This window comes from Xyrauchen texanus, chromosome 41 (assembly GCF_025860055.1).
Source record: "Xyrauchen texanus isolate HMW12.3.18 chromosome 41, RBS_HiC_50CHRs, whole genome shotgun sequence".
NCBI classification, from domain to species: domain Eukaryota; kingdom Metazoa; phylum Chordata; class Actinopteri; order Cypriniformes; family Catostomidae; genus Xyrauchen; species Xyrauchen texanus.
Window position 1 is genome coordinate 15,445,286 of NC_068316.1, and position 21,938 is coordinate 15,467,223.

General features: G+C 43.3%; 1 protein-coding gene across 1 annotated transcript in view; it reads left to right on the forward strand.

Annotated features, from left to right (window-relative positions):
* Window positions 1–21,938, forward strand: part of LOC127634413 (vasoactive intestinal polypeptide receptor) — a 106,699-nt gene that overhangs the window by 49,824 nt on the left and 34,937 nt on the right. Inside the window, exons 4-5 of the mRNA XM_052113958.1 lie at window positions 10,592–10,692; window positions 17,924–18,021. Coding sequence (XP_051969918.1) covers window positions 10,592–10,692; window positions 17,924–18,021 — 199 coding nt within the window. The remainder of the gene's footprint in view (window positions 1–10,591; window positions 10,693–17,923; window positions 18,022–21,938) is intronic.

Consider the following 21,938-nt stretch of genomic DNA (forward strand, 5'->3'; position numbering starts at 1 on the left):
ATCACGACAACGCCTGCCCGGCGGGGAGTGGAGGTTTCACCCCCAGTCGGTCCAGCTGATTTGGGAACGGTTTGGCAAGGCCCAGGTAGACCTGTTCACCGCCCAGGAAACCTCCCACTGCCCGCTCTGGTACGCCCTAACAGAGGCTCCCCTCGGGACAGACACGCTGGCACACAGCTGGCCCTCGGGGCTGCGCAAGTACGCATTTCCCCCAGTGAGCCTTCTTGCACCGGTGCTGTGCAAGGTCAGGGAGGACGAGGAGCAAGTCACGTTGGTGGCCCCCTACTGGCCCACTCAGACTTGGTTCTCAGAACTCAGGCTCCTCGCGACAGCTCCTCCCTGGCGGATTCCCCTGAGAAAGGACCTCCTCTCTCAGGGACGGGGCACGCTCTGGCACCCACGCCCAGACCTCTGGAACCTCCACGTCTGGTCCCTGGACGGGACGCGGAAGAGCTAGCCGGCTTACCAGCGACCGTTGTGAATATAATCAACCAAGCCAGAGCCCCCTCTACCAGGCACCTTTACGCCCTAAAGTGGCGCTTGTTCGCAGATTGGTGTTCTTCCCGAGCCGAAGACCCGCAGAGATGCGCGATTAGGTCAGTGCTTCTGTTCCTACAGGAGAGGCTGGACAGGAGGCTGTCCCCGTCCACCCTCAAGGTGTATGTTGCCGCTATCGCCGCCCACCACGATCCTGTAGACGGCAAGTCTTTGGGTAAGCACGACCTGATCCTCAGGTTCATGAAAGGTGCCCGGATGTTGAATCCCTCCCTGCCAGGCCTAGTTCCCTCCTGGGATCTCTCAGTAGTCTTGGCAGGACTCCAGAGACCTCCCTTCGAGCCGCTCGAATCAGTTGGACTCAGGGCCCTCTCTCTTAAGATGGCCCTGCTGATTGCGCTCGCCTCCATCAAGAGGGTCGGGGACCTGCAAGCGTTCTCTGTCAGCGACACTTGCCTGGAGTTCGGTCCGGCAGATATGTCTGTGATCCTAAGACCGCGACCGGGCTATGTGCCCAAGGTTCCTACCACACCATTCCGAGATCAGGTGGTGAACCTGCAAGCGCTGCCCCGGGAGGAGGCAGACCCAGCCCTTTCATTGCTGTGTCCAGTGCGCGCCCTGCGCATTTACCTGGACCGCACACAGAGCACCAGACGCTCTGAGCAGCTCTTTATCTGCTTTGGGGGACGGCAGAAAGGGAATGCCGTCTCCAAACAGAGGCTCGCCCACTGGGTTGTCGACGCCATCACACTGGCTTATCACACCCAGGCCGTGCCCCTACCCTTGTGGGTCCGAGCTCACTCAACAAGGGGTGTTGCGTCCTCGTGGGCACTGGCCAAGGGCACCTCCCTAGCAGACATCTGTAGAGCCGCGGGTTGGGCAACACCCAACACTTTCGCGAGGTTTTACAACCTCTGCGTTGAGTCGGTTGCGTCTCGTGTTTTGTCAGGTCCGAGCCCGTAGAACTCGGTAACACGTAGACCGACTGGCCGGGTGGATCGCTTGCGCCCAGCGCCCTTTTCCTGACGTCAAGGTAAAGTAGTGCGCCTTCTTCCCAGGGCGCCCCACTCCGAGTCGGGCCCCTGGTCGATTCCTCCCCAGCCCTCCGGGTCCGCGGTTCAGCGGAGGAACTCGCCGACCCAAGCCACTGCGGGTACCCTGATGGCTACCCTGTACTGGTATAGGTGCTCCACAGGTAAGGCCTCCTGCTCGGACTCCCCTGTGTGTAATTCCACGGTTCTGTCCCCTTACGAGCGGACCCCCGTGTCTCCCTTAGGCAGTTACAGCTGCCTCGGTCGCCGTGCTGTAGCAACTCCCCCCTTTCGAGGCTGGATCTACCACCGCACCATACTTTCCACACGAGCCCTAAGACGGCCGTGTGACATGTCTACCACTTTTCCTCCCCAAGAAATAGGGCAGGTGTGGTCTCCGCAGGGTCTGGGTAAGACCCCCTTCCCTATTTGCATGTAAGGGCCCCGGCCGTGATTGCTCTATGCGAGAAACATAGAGAGAAAAGAGGCCCAGCCAGGCTGGCCCGTTCCCATGTTGGCAAACATCACCTTGTTCCCCTCCCAGGGTAACTAGAAGGACTCCGATGTTCTTATGGGGCATTGGGGAAGGGTACGTGCAGCCAGGTACAGACGATGCGTGGCACTGGATGAAATCCCTGCCCGCCTCTGTATCGACGGTTCACGTAAATGGTTCAGCACATGGCAAGATTGGAATGGGTCCCCTAGTGTCGCTTCTCCGACACAACGTGGAGAGAGCGACAGAAGGGGAACGTTTGGTTACGTATGTAACCTCCGTTCCCCGAGGGAGGGAACGACATGTTGTGTCTTTCCTCCGCCATGTCACTGAACCGAGCCACTGTTGTGGCCGGACCATTCCGGCTCCTCAGAAAAATCCTGACTAAACTTCCGTATTTGCCCAGCTTAAATACCCGTATGTCCGGTGGCGGGGTATGCAAATACTGACTGCCAACTCCCATTGGCCCTTTTCAATAGGTCAGAGGTGAATATCGGCTCTCAAGAGAGACCCCTAGTGTCGCTTTTCCGACACAACGTGTCGTTCCCTCCCTCGGGGAACGGAGGTTACATACGTAACCAAACGTTTTACTTACATTTAAATGCTGTTTTGGCTAAAGTAGGTATTTAAATTGTATGCTGTATAATATAAATATGATATGTAATATGATATAAAAATAATATGAATGTTTAGATTATATTTTATCTAGTGTTTATAATGCCTCATTATCATCAACAAAGCTTGTGCTTGCAAATATGTGTTAGGGTTAAATGAGTAAAATGCACTTTAAATATGCCCATATTAGAAAATCAGCATATTAGAATGATTTCTGAAGGATCATGTGACACTGAAGACTGCAGTAATGATGTTGAAAATTCAGCTTTGATCACAAATTGCATTTTACAATATATTCAAATAGAAAACTGTTCTTTTAAATTGTAAAAAGAGTTCAGAATATCAATGTTGTTTCTGTATTTTGGATCAAATAAATCCAGTCTTAGTGAGCAGAAGAGACTTCTTTTAACGGTAGTGTAGGTCTAAAATTAAGTAAAGTCTTTATGTAAACAAAATATATAGTCAGCTTACTTCTTTAACTTAAAACATTAAGTCTCTTTACATTCATTCTCTATCCCTCATTGATAGGCCCAGGGGAGGGGTCTTTGTCTCTCATGTGTGAATTACAATGAATATTCATAATCATTTACGCCTCCTTGCATATTACTTTTCAACACTAAAATTGTCTTACAAAAGTTAAATGACTATATTGTTTTGTATGACTGAGTGATCAGGATGGGTTTCACATCATTTTGTAGCAAAAACTCTAGGCTACAAGATCCAGTTCTCAAACGTCTTGTGGACAAATGTTTAGTATGTGTTATATGACCTTATTTCAGTGACTTAAAATTGTTGTTTTTTCAAAAACCATGCATAAACGTTATTTTCGCAAAAATACAAACCTCTACATACATGTTGCTCACATATTATTGTAGCCCAGTTTGTGCTGAATAGTGTTCTCAGACTTTAGCCATTAATATGTTTTTAAGCAACTGAAAAAAGCACAAATGTCAAGACATGTCAAAACTTCTCCAGGGCCCAAAATACCCTCGGACCCCAGAGGGTTTTAACTGTCTCCTATGTTTGGGTCCTACCTTACAAACTGTAACCCTCACCTTTGGGTCAAAGCATGCTGAAGATATAGCCTTTCTCAGCAACAACGTTCAATTAAATGAAAAAGGGAGTTGTGTAACCATCTGATCCCAGTTTTATAGGCATGCCAGAGCCCCCTGAGTGAGAAATATAGCTTTAGTGTTCTGAGAGCTGTATATATTTTCCTAGCCCCAGTACCAAAAGACTTGTTGATGGTGGAAGAGTAGGAAAGACCCTACTATTGTAGCATTTCCACATTTTTCTTCATAATTTACGGACTATTTTTAATCTATATGCCATATTTTGGTATAAAAAACATTTGTGTGTGCCAAAGGTAACTGTACAGTTCCTAAAAAATACAAGATGTTTATATCAAATTGAATACAAGAAGTCGGGGTGGTACAATAACGCCATTATGTTATATTACCAGTGTGTCAATATAATTGGTTTAATATTTATTAGTATAACTCAAATTTTTCACTATTTTATTATTCTAATTCTTTTAGCTGTCAAGAATAATATGTATTTAAAGTAGTTTTGTCAGTCAATTAAAATGTTTAAGCGCGATTAATCTCATACTTTTTTCATAGTTAATCGCGATTAATTACATCAATTATTTCATAGTTAATCTTGATTAATCGCATATTTTGAAAGTGCTGGAATTGTGCTCTGTATACTTTTTTCCTGTCATGATTTTCTTTTTAGGGTAGAAAACAAAACAATAAGTTACAATATAATGCTTTAATAACATTTTTCAAAAAAAGCCTACCACAGTATAAAGACAGAAATGCACTAAACTAACACCAATTTGAGGAACATTAAATGTTTTAAAAGTGGTAGGTTAACTAATTGAAAGAGCTTGTCCCCCCATTGGTGAGTATTCATTGCAGAGTTCATTCTCATGAACTCTCATCCTCCACAATGTTAATCAGCTGGCAGACTGTGGCTATTCACTTTGTTACAGCACTTTGTTATCATTAAGTCGTGTTTATGGTCGCGCCAGCTCCAAGCGCCGCTTTGAACTCCACATGAAAAGCGCTTGCAAACAACATCTCATTCGGCATTTAATAGTTAAGACTAGATGTGCTTTGGTGGTAATTTAATTGCTCCTTACATAGGCTTAAAAGTACTTGCTTTCTATCACAATTCCCATCAGAGCTTGTTTTGTACAACAAAGAGCGTTAAGAAATGGAAGTTATGTTGTGTGTTTGTTAGTGGTGTGTACATCAGTGTAAGGACTCAGGGCAGACACATTTCAAAGGTTCAGCCGAACTCTGACCAGTTTTTTTTCTGGTTTATACTGTATTAACGATAAATGAGTTAATCGCGATTAAGAATTACATGTTAAAATAATGTGTTAAATTTTTGAAATTAATAATTTTATTTCAAATTCGATTAAATGTTTCAATTCATTCATATAATTTTTATCTCATAACTCTTACAATTGACCCTTTCTTCACTACCCAGATAACATTTTCAAACTTTTAATAATTAGTTAACATTTATATAGCGCTTTTCTAGGTACTTTTACAGTGCTTTTCATATTATAGGTGGAATCTCCTCAACCACCACCAGTGTGCAGCATCCACCTGGATGATGCGACGGCAGCCATAGTGCCCCAGAATGCTCACCACACACCATCTACTGTATTGGTGGAGAGGAGAGTAGTGTGAGGTAGCCAATTCAGGGATGGGATTATTAGGAGGCCATGATAGATAAGGGCCAATGGGGGGGAATTTGGCCAGGACATCATGGTAGACCCCTACTCTTTACAAGATGTGCCCTGGGATTTTTAATGACCACAGAGAGTCAGGACCTCAGTTTTACATCCCATCTGAAGGATTTTACCAACAACCTAGAGATAAAACATATATAAGTTTGAATTCAAAGATGTAGACAACAGAAGAAAATAATAGCTTACAAAAAAATAATACTTTTTAAATCTAAAAATCAGAGGCAGAAAAATAACTTTATTAAGCATGTACTGAGGAAATTTTGAATCACAATGTTACAAATACATTGCCCCTTTTACAACGGTCCCAAGTCTCCCCTGTTCAATTCCTGATGGATTTGCATTTAAAGCATGCTGTTACGAACGCCGGTGAAGGCGCCTCCTCAACCGGCCACCTGAGATCGGTTTCACCCGAGTACTGACCATTAGACTACAATTCCCATAAACCCACATACCTGGCGTGATTACGCTCCAGCTGACTGTCATTAACTTCACACTACTTAAACAGTGTTTGCATGTTCATTCATTGCGAAGTCTTGTTTTGCTCCGGCTGCATTTCTGAGCGTTTATCTTTGTTATTCCTGATTCTCTGTGTTTTGACCCTTATCTGATTATACCGTCTAAGTCTGTATGCCGCCTGCATTTACTGAGTTTACGCCTGTCCCTCTACCATTGATAATTACTGCCTGCCCTGATTCCTTGCCTGTTTGACCACGATTCTGCCTGCCTGTACATTCCTGTTTGCCTGCCAATTACCTTCGCCTGTACTGACATTGCTTACCTTAATAAATCGCTGATGGATCCCAACCAACCTGAGTCTTCATTATACATGCACACAGACATCTATCTATAAAAATACATCTGTATATGAAATTCAATGCACAAACACAAACAGGATCTCTCTTAATTAGGAATGGCTAGATTATGCTTCTTAGAATGATAAAAGTCTGTCCAGGATTCAATAGATAGGATTAATGTTGCATTTTGGATTTGGCTTCATGGGATCTCTGGGGCTCTTGACAAAGCCAGCGGTCCACTGGAATAATGGATAGATATATTGGGAAGGATGGATATATTGCACGTGGGTGTTTGTGCACGGTGATAAATGTGAGATGCTCTCCGATAACCCCATACAACAAACAAAGCTTCAGATGAAAGCCAAGAGTAAACGTCCTCTTAAATAAAATTACACACGCTTTCAGTTGCTGGCCTTTTTAAAGGTAACATGGATGTTTGTATAAATTTTTCATGTATTAAAATTGCTGCTGAATTCATCCCTGAAATATAGCAATGGGAGTAGTGTCAGGTATTAGCTGGATTAACCATAACATGATGAGATTAATCGTAATCCTTCATGATACGCAATATGTTATGCATCTTTCTTTATTAAAGTCAAAAGTCCATTGTACTTTGTGAGAGATGTCAAATTGTTTATGACAGGGTCATTCAGCATTTAATTATTTTCATCCTGATTGTCTAATGACAAAAACAGATGTCACAAGTCTGAGGTTAATTAAAGGATATGTTTCTCAATCACAGAACCAGGTTTCTTTTTAATTTTCATACAGGCCTTGATGGTTCAAAAGCCAAATGTAGAAGAGGGGGAAAGGTCAGCTGAATGGTGTTGTTTGTATGATAATGATACATGCAGATTTATATTTTTTAACTGATACTTGCAACTAAACTTCCCAGAGTGAGCCAGGGGCCACATCTAGACATAACAATGGCTAATTATTTTTAACAAGTGCATATAACAAGCTGACCTTATTACCATTACTTCAGTTTAAATTTAAACCAAAGGAATATTGTGATTTGTATTGGGGTGGGGGTGAGGGGTCGGTTGAGTTATTGGACACAAAGGTTTGTTGAGTAATGAGTCTCCTGAAATAATTAAAAAACAACTTAAACCAGCCTATGCTGGTTTGCTTGTATTAGCTTGTTCAGTCTTCTCTTAAACTGACTCACAGTGCTCAAAAGCCTTTTAAAAACATCAGTCTGGGACACCAGCTAACAGATAACAATCTAAAGCTAGTTTAAGCCTTTTTTTCAGGATGGTCTTTACAACAGTTGGAAAAAATAGTTACGATTCATTCACCAGTGGACATCACTGTTATACAGACAGAGGTCAAGTCAAGTCAAGTCAAGTGGTTTTTTATTGTCGTTTCAACCATATACAGTTAGTACAATACACAGCAAAACGAGACAACATTCCTCCAGGACCATGGTGCTACATAAAAACAACAAAGGACCAACATAGGACCACATGAGACTACACAACGAAATAAAATACCTATATAAACTACCTATATATACCTATATAAAGTGCACGTGCAAACATGTGCAAAAAGTACAGGACAGTACAACAAATTACTGACAATGAACAGGACAATAGACAGTGCAGCTCGACCAGTACTCAGTAGTGCAAAAAGATGACAGTTTCTAAAAATGTAAACATAACATACTATGAGATAATGTTCTATGCACATAGCAGTTATTGAGGTAGCAGACAGTTATAAAGTGACAGTTATTAAAGTGCAACTCAGGACAGTCAGTGCCTTGCTGGGCAAGCATGGGTGGTCTTTGTGTGTATATTTGTCTTGTTCATGTTGTCGCAACCTTGTGGCCTATGTTCCTTTTAAAAGTATTTTTCTATTTTAGAACTCTTGTTGTCATTACCTCAGGAAAGGACTGCTCATTATTTGAACAAGCGCTATGACTGAAAGGGTGAGCGCTGTCTGACTGCTAGTGTATTTTAGCATTTCAGCGCATCAAGATGAGCGGAATAATTTTTTTTTCCAATGCCATGCAACAATTCACTCATATAATTATTTTTTCCCACTTCGAAGCTTATGATATGCATTAATATTCATGTAATCTAAATAATAATATCACTTGTTAAAAGAAAAACATTTTTATGTGAGGATCGATATTCTTGATACCACATCGGTATCGGACATATCGATATTTTAGTATCAATCCGCCCATCCCTACAATTCAGTGCTCATTTTGTACATGTTATGAAATGATATTGCTTCTTTTATTCATTCAGCATGGACATACAGTAACAAGCATGTTGAAGAAAAAGCCCTTAGAACAGCACACAGGAATCATGTACCCACACCCTTTTTAATACTGAGTGAAATTGATTGCCTTGTTTTTGATCAGTGAATGGTATTGTAACTTGGGCTCTTATATGAATGCATTACTTTTCATAGAAATAACTAAGTGTCATTGCTATTGAATTATACATAATATTTTTCAAACTGCAGATCATATTGAATGAGAAAAATGTTGGATGAATGAGTCATCATTGCAGGATACCCACACCTAGACCTTCACAATTTCCCTCCCTGGTTCTTAAAGAAACAGCTCTTATTTAAAACTGGTCATAGACTGTGGTATTATGACTACAGCATAAGGCAAATTATCCTCACAGTGTCACTAACTACTAACTGAACACTTTCAATACTCTGTATTGACTGTTAATTTATATTACATATAAAGAAATGAATAGTAATTTATGAAAATATGTTAATATGATAAAGGGATACTTCACCTTCTCTCACCCTCATGCCATCCCAGATGTGTATCATTTTCTTTCTTCTGCTGAATACAAACAAAGATTTTTAGAAGAATATTTCATCTCTCTAGGTCCATATATTGCTAGTGAATAGGTGCAAATTTTAAGATCCAAAAGGACGTAGAGGCAGCATAAAAGTAATCCATAAACTTTCAGTGGTTAAATCCATATATATTTTTAAATATTCTTCTAAACTCTTCATTTGTGTTCAGCAGAAGAAAGAAAATAATAAAGATCTGGGATGTCATTAGGGTGAGGAAATTATGATGAGATCATTTTCATTTTTGGGTGAACTTTCCCTTTAACACTTTACAATAAGGTTAAATTTGTTAACATTAGTTATTACACGGTGGCCTAGAATACTCTAAAAAGTATTTTTCTTTTTACAGCATTTATTAATCTTTGTTAATGCTAATTAATAGAAAATACAGTTGTTTATTAATAGCTCTGTTTATAGTGCATTAACTTATGTTAACATAAACAACTTGATTTTAAAAATGCATTGCTATATGTTGAAATTAATAAATACAGTAAAAGTACTGTTCATTATTAGTTCATGTTAGTAATGTTGTTAACAGATGTCCTTAAAACTTCAATGTAAACGGCCACTGTTATGATTGTGCAGCCCCTCAAAATAAGCAAACTCAATCGGGAGAGAATTAACAAGCCCCTCAACAGGGTTTATGCATAATGCACATCCAACACATTGCATCTAAATATATTAAACTGTTCATCTCAAGCACAACTGTTAACACAGGGCACCATAAACTATCCAACAGTCATGACTTTTGAGATATTCATGAATTAAACTTTTACTTACATTTTTGAAGTGGGCGGGGCCAAGGGTTCGATGATGCATGTTGTGGGATGTGTAAATTCAAATGAGCAATGTTTTCGTCACAAACAGACCGATTTTAAAACGAGACATTTCAGCAGGGTGCAACTGTAAATGCTCTTTTTAGACTGGGGAGGAAGAATTGAAATTTACAGTATGTTTTTATTGTACATTTACCTGTTATATGTCTAAATATCTAAGCAAATTTGATTCTCCATTTCATGACCCCTTTAATATTTATGTACACTCACATGATATGAAGAGAAATTATATGAGTCTGTTCAAATTGGTTAACAAATGATGGTCTGAATAATTCTTAATCGAAGTCATGAAAATGTATAAGTAAAAAATTGGGGGAACCCTGTTTAAATCTAATGAACTGAACAATTTAGTTTTTCTCTTAAATGCATTCCAAGCAGTCAACAAATTATTGTCTGATCTTTTTATACTGCATAGATCAAAACGAAAAGCTCACCACACTGAGTCACCTTGTCTGGTGGGGGCTCTTTGCATATTGATTGGTTGCAGAGTTATACATTCAGTGGAGTGCTGTGCAGGGAAAAGAGCCAGGAACCATCTCAGCAAGAGGAGTGGCGTGGCCCACCATTTCTCTACTTTAGCTGAGAAAACCATTGTACTTAAATTGTGTGGACACACACCAGGAAGCGATCTCTTGGGGCTCAATGCCTTTCAGTTAAAATTGGGACAGTAACTAATAAACTAATGCATGCTGATGGGGTGTTTGTTTGTTTTAATTACTTTCAAATGTCTCACACAGGTAACCTCTCCAAGACGTGCACTGCAGATGGCTGGACTGAGATGCACCCCATGACGATTGCAGTGAATTGTGGATATAACCTTAACAGCACTGTTGATGATGTAAGTCTAAATTATTTATCAGGTTGTTTACTGCCTCCACAGGTGATTAAAACCCCTTCTGAATTTACCAGCACTGCTGGTCACCAGCATGTGTTTTGGATGCTGGTATGTTGGTGCCCATTATTTTTTAAGTTTGTTTTGTTTTGGGGTGAATTTTGTGTGACTTCAGAAAACAATGGCAGTCTATGGGAAAATCTTGATTTCTAAGCATATTTTGCTTTGAGATGACTGTTGTGTGACTTTAACCCATGAATATTATGTCATCATTTACTCGCCTTCATGTTGTTCCAAGCCTATATGATTTTCTTTCTTTTTTGGAATACAAAAGGAGGTGTTAGGCTGAATGTTTCCCCCACACATTGAAAGTGAATGATGACTGAGGCTGTTAATCCCTGACATTCTGCCTACTACAAAGTAACATCTCACTTTGTGTTCCATGCAAGAAAGGATGTAATTTGTTTTTGGAACAACATGAAGTTGAGTAAATGATGACAGATTTTTGGGTGAACTAACCCTTTAACCTCACCTAGCCTCATAGAATGAACATTACAGTAACAACATTTTTGCAAACAGAGTTTTATGTGCCGCTTTCAACGTCTTTCTGCAGTTTCCTGGTGAAATTTTAGATGCTACAACAACTGTTTTTTTTATTCACTTTTCACAAATCATGGGTACTATGGCTGTTTATGACTTTATAAACAACAATTTATTGCTATATTACTCATACACTGCTATGTTATGATATCAAAACACTTTTGCTCTAACGCATAATTTTAAATATGATGCATTTTAATGCTTGTATTACAGACCCACCTACATTTACAAGGTAAGTAGTGCCAGAGACTATTTAGCAGATGGGCCACTTCTATTTAAATGTCACAAATCTCTGACTCAAAGGCTGAAGGAGAAATGCTGTTTGTTTACAAAATACACAGTATTTTGTGGTGAAGCATGGATAAATTGCAATTTAATTGTTAATTCAGTCAAACATGCAGCCTTGATGGATGCTATACCGATGTCTTAGAGGTCAAAATCCACAGGTTCCAGAGTGTTTGAATGGTTTTCTTCTTATCATACAGTAAGTGCTAATTTTACGGTCACTGCCATATTTGTAATGTTGGTTTTTCCACATTATGATCATAGATACTAGGTCATTGTTTCTGGTTAGTCTGAGGCTATGAAGTACTGATCTGGCAATCATGTCCTTCTTGTGTTATGTCTGTTTTACAGTTCTAACAGTGTCTGTTTAAAAAAAATATTTTAAGGGATGACTGCTGTGTTTATGTTACAATTGCCTTGTGCATTCAGGTTAAGATTGCTGACTTTGATAGTCAAATTAATTGCCGCTCTCCATTCCAGTGATTATGAACTGTGGGAACAGTGACGTGTGAGGCCTATGATGTTGAAACATCTAGCAATCTTTTATTTTTATTTTTGTTGTATTTCAAAAAAGATCTTCAGGCACTATGGGTCATTGTTCATATGATTTAATGGACATAAACATGCTTGGATGAATATATGAAAATCTTTCATTTGTGTGATATGAGCAATATTTCTGTACTGAATTGAAATAAATGTAGTCATGAAGTTCGCCACAGTGACATAATTGTTTCCATTGACTGGTGAGTTTTAAGTCAACAATTTATGTCTATAAAATTTCCGTGACATTACACTCACCTGTATAATGTGTTTTGGGCACAGTGTTTAATAATGTGTATTAAAAATGCTTGCCCAGTCTCAAAGCCCACAGCACATGCCTGATTTATACACATATTCCAATTTGATTCATTTCTGTGGTAGCTCACCTGATAGTGTGTTAGATTTTGGACTGCGATATAGAGCCTTAAGACTAGTCAAGCCTGCTCGAAACAAAAGTGAAAGCGAAAGTGAATTGAAAGTGCCCTAGAAACGACACAAAATGACATGGTTGCTTCAGTTAATGTCCTTTTCATGTCAAAATTGCTTTTAAAACACTATTGTTTAGGTTATGCTGTTGATTTAGGGTGAGGATGTCTGTTTTGTTTATTAAGCACATCATTTTGGTTTGCAAAAATGTTGCCATTGTCACGTCAATTGCATTTCTATCTTGGAAATTCATTCTGGTCTAAGATCAGCAGGAAGTTATGAGAGAACATCATAAATGGAAAGTCTACTTGCAAAGTTATGTCAAACTACTGTTCCCCTTCTGTCGCTCTCTCCACGTTGTGTCGGAGAAGCGACACTAGGGGTCTCTCTTGAGCGCCGATATCCACCTCTGATCTATGAAAAAAGGCCAATGAGAGTTGGCAGCCAGTATTTGCATGTCCCGCCCCCGGACATACGGGTATTTAAGCGGCGCAAATACGGGAGTTCATTCAGAAAATTTCTTCAGAGCCGATGGTCTGTCTGCAGTTTGCTATTACGTTCCTGTTTCCTCTGACGATCTGCATGCTGTTGGATTTGACGGCGCACAACAGCGGCTTTCTCCTACTTTGCACGGCGTGCATTCTTGCCCCTGAGCGCTTCGACAGCGCAGACACACACACATACTGTGTATTAAAAGAGCTATTTCCCTTAAAAGAGTGAATTTCTCTAAAAGAGCAAAACACAGCGGCGTTGAACGTCCTTTTCAGGACGCCGTCTTTTCAAGATGCCCTTCCGCCCCTGTGTTGTTCCTGGATGCGGTAGAGTGCTCTCCGCTTCAGACGGCCACAGGCGCTGTCTTGTGTGTTTGGGCCACGATCACACTGAGGTGGCGTTTGTGGATGGCTCATGTTCTCACTGCGAGAACATGACCATGACCACGTTGCGGTCGCGGCTTGCTTTCAACAGAGAGCAAGCCACCCCAGCTGCACCCCGCATTGCTCCTTCTTCCCACGGGATTGAGGACGATGCGGTTGGCGCTGGGTGCGATTTGGGGGCGGCAGCGGGTGCTGTTTCGCCGGGTAACCTCCCGTTCCCGAGACGCTCGCTGGTCCCCGTCTACGCTCGCGGCGATAGCGGCTCGCCTCACGGCCCGGCTGTCTATCCTCCCGAGCCCGGAGCAGATGAGCTCGCCGCTGCATCGGAGAGTGTGATGTCTGATGCTGAGGACTCCCCTGGACTGCCGCCTTCGGGCCAGCAGCTCCGTCCCCCGGTGGAGGGCCGGGAGGAGAATCCTTTGTTTTTTCATTTGCCACACCCCCTGACGGGGGCTGTGGTACCCACATTCTCAATAAAAGAGCTATTTCCTTTGCCTCTGGGTCACCTGGCCCGCAAATGCCATTCTCACGGCAATCTGCATTCAGATTACGACAGTCCCGGTACACCGGATGTGGCGATCCCGCCTTCCGCCTGCCCACGACTGTCCCCCGGCCGGCCGGTTCAGACGAGTCCAGAGGACGCCAACATCAGACCTCCTCCTCAGTCACGAACCCGCCCCCCTGCCGGGCGCGCGGAGCAAGGTAAGTGCTTTGAGTCTATTCTCAGCACCTCAGCCTCAGGCCGCAACGAAGCCGCCCGACGCTGCATTACCTGTTCCGCCCCGCTGCGAGGCCCCGCCAAGTACGTCCAAAATACTCGTCCCTTTGGTGCCCCAGCGCAGAGCTGGGAAGCGTGATTTTCGCTTCCCAACGCGTCACGCTGGCTGCACCGGACCATTCGACTCGGTTACGCAATTCAGTTTGCCCGGCTCCCGCCCCCCCCTTCAGGGGCGTCCGCTTTTCCGCAGTACACGGCGAGCATGCCAGTTCCCTGCGCACGGAAATCGTGACCCTCTTAGCCAAGGGCGCGGTAGAGCCCGTCCCTCCAACCGAAATGAGGAATGGTTTCTACAGCCCTTACTTCATTGTACCCAAGAAAGGCGGCGGCTTACGACCAATCCTGGACCTGCGAGTTTTCAATTGGGCCTTGTTAAAACTCCCGTTCAAAATGCTCACGCAGAGAAATATTCTGGCTGGTGTTCAGCATCTAGATTGGTTTGCAGCGGTAGACCTGAAGGACGCGTACTTCCACGTCTCAATTCTGCCGCGACACCGACCCTTCTTACAGTTCGCGTTCGACGGCCAGGCGTTTCAGTACAAAGTCCTCCCCTTTGGCCTGTCTCTGTCCCCTCGCGTCTTCACGAAGGTCGCAGAGGCGGCCCTTGCCCCACTACGAGTAGCCGGGATCCACATTCTAAACTACCTCGATGACTGGCTCATCCTAGCACACTCTCGAGAGTTACTATGCACACACAGAGACCAGGTGCTCCGGCACCTCAGCCGCTTGGGGCTTCAGGTCAACTGGGAAAAGAGCAAGCTCACTCCGGTTCAGAGCATCTCTTTTCTCGGGTTGGAGTTAGACTCAGTCTCGATGACAGCACGTCTCACAAGCGAGCGTGCTCAGTCGGTGCTGAACTGCCTCACTTCCTTCAAGCCAGGCACAGTGGACCCTCTAAAACTTTTCCAGAGGCTCCTGGGGCATATGGCGTCCTCCGTGGCGGTCGCGCCACTGGGGTTGATGCATATGAGACCACTCCAGCACTGGCTCCAGACTCGAGTCCCGAGACAAGCATGGCACCACGGCACACATCGGGTAAGGATCACCCCCGCCTGCCTCAAAACACTCCGACCCTGGACAGACCTCTGCTTTTTACAGGCAGGAGTGCCCCTGCAGCAGGTGTCCCGACGTGTTTTGGTCACAACCGACGCCTCCTGGTCTGGGTGGGGTGCCGTGTGCAGCAGGCACGCAGCAGCGGGCCGTTGGAAAGGGGCCCCGCTGCGTTGGCACATCAACTGCCTGGAGTTGATGACCGTCCTTCTTGCTCTCAGGAAGTTCCTCCCGTTAGTTCGGGACAAACACGTCCTCGTGAGATCGGACAGCATCACGGTGGTGGTGTACATAAATCGCCAAGGCGCCGTACGCTCCCGCCACATGTCACAACTCGCCCGCCGTCTCCTCCTATGGAGCCAGCAGCGACTCAAGTCGCTGCGTGCCACTCACATCCCCAGCAAGCTCAACGTCGTAGCGGACGCGCTATCACGACAACGCCTGCCCGGCGGGGAGTGGAGGCTTTACCCCCAGTCAGTCCAGCTGATTTGGGAACAGTTTGGCAAAGCCCAGGTAGACCTGTTTGCCTCCCAGGAAACCTCCCACTGCCCGCTCTGGTACGCCCTAACAGAGGCTCCCCTCGGGACAGATGCGCTGGCACACAGCTGGCCCTCGGGGCTGCGCAAGTACGCATTTCCCCCAGTGAGCCTTCTTGCACCGGTGCTGTGCAAGGTCAGGGAGGACGAGGAGCAAGTCACATTGGTGGCCCCCTACTGGCCCACTCGGACTTGGTTCTCGGAACTCAGACTTCTCGCGACAGCTCCTCCCTGGCAGATTCCCCTGAGAAAGGACCTCCTCTCTCAGGGACGGGGCATGCTCTGGCACCCGCGCCCAGACCTCTGGAACCTCCACGTCTGGTCCCGGGACGGGATGCGGAAGAGCTAGCCGGCTTACCTGCGACCGTTGTGAATACAATCAACCAAGCCAGAGCCCCCTCTACCAGGCACCTTTACGCCCTAAAGTGGCGCTCGTTCGCAGATTGGTGTTCTTCCCGAGCCGAAGACCCGCAGAGATGCGCAATCAAGTCAGTGCTCCTGTTCCTACAAGGTGTATGTTGCCGCCTGGATGATTCACTTTATGAATCCCTGCCCGCCTCTGTATCGGCAGTCCACGTACACGGTTCAGCACATGGCAAGATTGGAATGGGTCCCCTAGTGTCGCTTCTCCGACACAACATGAAGAGAGCGACAGAAGGGGAACGTTTGGTTATGTATGTAACCTCCGTTCCCTGAGGGAGGGAACGACACGTTGTGTCTTTCCTCCGCCATGTCGCTGAACCATTTCTGGCTCCTCAGAAAAATCCTGAATGAACTCCCATATTTACGGCGCTTAAATACCCGTATGTCCGGGGGCGGGACATGCAAATACTGGCTGCCAACTCTCATTGGCCTTTTTTCATAGATCAGAGGTGGATATCGGCGCTCAAGAGAGACGCCTAGTGTCGCTTCTCCGACACAACGTGTTGTTCCCTCCCTCGGGGAACGGAGGTTACATACGTAACCAAACGTTTTCAACTACACTTGCATTTTAAAACACTGAAATGCTCCTACTGTTGAACTCTTGAACTATTCAACTTTTAGCCCACACAGAGTGAATACAATCATTCATACTGTGTATCATAGAGCCCTTGAGTGTTCCTCACTCAAAAACACAAGCTTTAAAATTCATTATTTTTCAGTCAACCTCTTAGCCTCCTTTTCCTGCCAGTGGGTTTCTGTGGGTGCAAACGAACTAGCCAAGCATAAAAGCACCTCTATTTAACATTGCACATAAGTGTCAGCTTTTCTGCGCATTTGTAAACATACTAATAGTCCATCGTTGAAACAGCCAATGATATACTAAATGAAATGGCTTTATCTTTGAGCAGAGTGTAGTTAAGTGAAGATCACATGCCTTTTGCCATTTCATGAAAGCTTTCCCAGGGTATGTTTCCACGTCAATGAAAAGCAGGAGAGGTAATTTTCCAGCTAGGTCCAGACCCACTTGGGAATATGTGGGCATGGGACTTAAAAGGAATTTTATGTTCCAATCGGTGAGTATCTGACTCTTCTGTGTTGCCATGTTAAAGGTTTTCATACTCAACCTAAGTCAAAGTCTATAGAAGGCATTATTTAAAACACAAAAAAGGAATAGCGCCATTGCAGAGCCAAGCTCTATACAGGTGAGTCATTTAGAAAAACTTGCCGTGGGAGAGGAAGCACATTTTCCATTCTTACCACAAAAAAGAGAACCTTGAGCCAGAATCAAGACTTTTCATTCATCTGAAGGCAATAAAATGGAATAAAAACCAATGTATTGAGTCAGGGTCAAAAACATGGTGAAATATGGTTATTTTTTGTGTTTTGTGTGTTTTTTGACCCCATCTTCAAAGGGAGGGATAGCAGTATTTTAATTAAAAAGCTCAGTTATAGATTTATATTACACATTGAATACAATACTGACATATGTGACAGATTATTTTGCTTCATGCAACATAAAATTAGTTTTTCTTTTGTCTAAATAGAAATAGTTCTTACTGGAAAGCATGTTGAAAAAGATGCTCAGAAAAAGATTAAACTATAATAAAAGAATTTGATTATTTGAATGTTCAAACAAATGTGGTACAGCTCTGCAGTTGTTTAAACTATGAGTTCAAAGATATTTGAATTTTTAAACATGCATTTTTTTCTTTCTGCTTTTCCAGGATAGTTTCTTTAGGTCAGTGAAGATTGGCTACACCATCGGCCACAGTGTTTCCCTCATTTCACTTACTACTGCCATTGTAATTCTTTGTATATTCAGGTAAGAAATTCTAAATTTTTTATGCATAGTGCTAACATGTATTTGCTGGTGTAGGGGATCCTTTTTTGTTATTTTCAAAACAAAATTTTATTTCTCTGAATGTCACTTGATCACACTAGCATCATACTTTTGTTGACCTTATAGGGATGTTTTAAGACAAGGGTTTTAACACCTTTTGGAGAATTTTATATGCACACCCTTTCGGTTTTCTGAGGCCTTGTCCACACTAATACATTTTTGGTTGAAAATGCATTGATATTGCTACTCTCTTCTATTTTTAAACTGCACTTTCCACCACTGAAAACTGAGACTGAGAATTTTCGTTTGTCTGTGCATGTATAACAACATTATTCTGGAGGCAGGAGGTGTCAAGCAAAATGTAAAGCACACATTTTTGCAATAAAAAGTTATAAAATAGTTATTTTTATCATCAGTTACTGTTACATTATTTCTGCATTAAAAAGTGCTTGTTCTCTCTCTCTCTCTCTCTCTCTCTCTCTCTCTCACACACACACACACACACACAAACACACAGTAGAGAAAGTGACGTGAGTAATTCTATTTCATGCTCTCCAAATGGATTTCTTTTGTGTTTTTTATCTGTGAAAAAGTTAACTACCTGTGTCTGTTCTGCCACTATCAGAAAGAGTAGATTGTATTAAATTACCTCAGGAATTATTGAACACCACCTTTATTAAATGTAAATTTCTATACAATATAGTCACCAAAAATCCTATATTCATAACTTCATTATAAATTACATGCTAACAGATTCCTCCCTCAAAGATCCAGCAAGTATGCTCATGGTTATAATAGGGATAGTCATTGGTTTGTTGGTCTGTTGGGTTTGGAGTGCATTCTCATCATAAGCAAACCACCCCAGAGTTAATTTGAAATCGAACTGAGACTACCTCGTCACGGACCAATTGTTTTGGTGTGGTTCCCAGTGCAATTGCCGTGTATACCTAACGACCCAAACGAAGGAAGAAAACGCACCAGGTTCCAATAAAAATTTTTCCATACGAGCCAGATGTGAAGGATGCCTAGAGGTTCTTCAGAGAAACCATTTCAATAAAACACCTCCGGTTACACGTTACCTTGGTTCCCTGAGAGGAAGAGAACGAGACATTGCGTTGAATGCTTTTGGGGAATTCCTTCTCTGACTACCTAGTTGAAGCCCTTGTATAATATTGCCAATCTTATGATTGGCAATGGTGTTTGAGCCCTGCCCCTTTAGGCATGCAGTTGGCCTATATAAGCAGTGCACAAACACCATTTCTTCAGAATTTTCTGACTGGAGGACAAGAACTCTGAAGTAGTAGTGCGTCCAGGTTTCACAATGTCTCAATCCCTTCATCTCAGAGAACCGAGGTTACATGTGTAACCGGAGTCGTTCCCCATCGATTCAGCTCACTCCACATTGCGGTAAATACTTTTGGTCACATCATGCCGCATTACATGACGTCATACCCTGAGAGATATACCAGATAATAAACACTTGTATAAGAATATGTATATGAAGTCACAGACCTGCCGGGCGGCGACTTATTACAACATATTTCAAGTGTATAGAATAATGAATAACCCCACATGGTGACAACCAGACGGAAATTTAATCTTATGCTGGGGATATACACATATAATACACACCATATAAATGTAATCCCTTCATAACCAGAGGCAGGGCGGGAGGTTTATTCTTATTGGAAATGCTTGTGACACTTGTGAAGTACACAGGTGGTTGTATTAAATTATAACAGGTAGCATGCCCATAAATAGAAGCTCGGGCTCACCCGTTAATGTTGGAATATCAGACAGATATAGACAGAGAGGACTCGTAAAGTGATTTACGCCACATCTAGGTTATAAAACCTCACGAACGTGTTCCGCGAAGACCATCCTGCTGCAAGGCGTATATACTGTAGGGATACACCATTTGTCCATGTTCATGAAGACGCCATGCCTCTGGTTGAATGCGCTTTCATACCAATAGGGCATTTCACACCCTGTGATTCATAAGTGAGGGCAATCGCATCAATGATCCAGTGAGAGAGCCTTTGCTTGGAGGCAGACATGCCTTTTGTGTTTGTCCTCCATAACAAACAAAGAGCTGATCCGACAGCCTAAACTGGCCCGCACAGTTTTAACAAACAAATGTATCCACTGTTCCTCATCCGAATTAAACTATGGGGGAAAGAAGGCTGCATTTATGTAAGCTACCACTGTCATGTTGTCCGATCGAACAAGAATGTGGTGATTCGCTTCCTTGGAATGCAAAGCCTTCAAGGCTAAGAGCCCGCCACACAGTGTGCCTCAGCCTGCGCTGAACGCATCAATGTTTACCACCTTTTGCAAGAACACCTGGCCCAGTATGATGCTGTTAAAAGTTTGGAGCTGTCCAAGGTGCTAGAGCAGCCAGAGAGTGGCAAGTTATGTCGATGTGCATGCGCCCCTGGCGTTAGGTGTGCCGCCAACATTGGAGAGGTTTTATGTAATAGTACTAACAATGCAATGGCGGATGCTTTTCACCCAGTTTGACATTGCTATTTGTACAGCCTGGGCCTTTGAGCAGTAAATTCCTGTTCTCGCACAACAGAGCTTCTGATCAGATTAATAATAGCCCATCATCCAAAATGCACACGCCGCTCAGCTTCAATGGAGCGAGAGCTGAATCGATACACTTCAAGAGTGTGGAGAGCCAAGGAAAGGACTCATTAATAATCAATTAATAAGCTGTTCCCGTGAATGTGAATCTTAAAAGAGCATGAGACGAGCTGCAACTCACACCTAAAATTACGCATGCGTCCTTTAGATCTATGAGGAATGAGAATGTTTGTGTTTCTCTTGAAGGAATCATGAGCGCTTTTCTCTTTTTTGTAAGAATCGTTCTTTGTTCTTCACATCACATGGAAACAACATTTTGTGTAACATCCCGGCAGACTCTGGCGGGGAGTAAACAGCGTGTGATGTGTGATGGAGTTGGTGAAGGTCATTCCACCAACGTGGTATGATGAAACTGAAAGTCCAGGAAAGTGTTTTGGTGCCTCTTTGCGTTGATACTATAAAGCAACGTTCCTTAGCCGACCACAGGCTTCTGGTGGGCATGTAGCTCTGCAGAAATGATTTTAAGCATGCTGGAGCAGACCCAGTGACTGTTTTGTATGCCAGCATCAGAGCCTTGAATTTAATATGTGAATCAACCGGCAGCCAGTATAGAGAGACAAAGAGTGGTGTAAGATGTGCTCTCTTTGGTTCATTAAAGACCTGGCGTGCTGCTGCATTCTGGATCATTTGCAGAGGTCTAATTGCACATGCAGGGAGGCCTGCAATGAGAGAGTTACAGTAGTCCAGTCTAGTTATGACAAGTGACTGAACAAGCAGTTGTGTGGCATGTTCAGAGAGGAAGGGTCTTATCTTCCTGATATTGTAGAGTGTAAATCTACATGATCTTGTGATCTTTGAGATGTGGTCTGTGAAATTTAGCTTGGTGGAGAGTAGGATCTGATGGTTGACTGTGTCAAAGGCAGAAGAATCAGGATGGATGATCTGGATTCAGCTTTCGCCTGTCTCAGCGACTCAGTCTCGGTGGAGTGTTCACTTTTGAAGCCTGACTGATTGCCATCCAGCAACTTGTTCTGTGAGAGATAGGAAGAGATTTGATTGAAAACTGCCCTTTCAAGTGTTTTTACCATGAATGGGATGAGAGAGAGGTCTGTAGTGTTCTATCTGTGTGGGGATAAGTGCTGTTTTTTTCAGCAGCAGGGTTACTCGAGCCTGCTTAAATGTTGTGGGAAAAGTGCCTGTAAGTTGAGATGTGTTAATTATGTATGTGAGTCCAGGTAGGAGGATGGGGAGATAGCCTGGAGAAGGTGAGAAGGAATGGGGTCAAGAGGACAAGTGGTGGGGTGGTTGCAGGG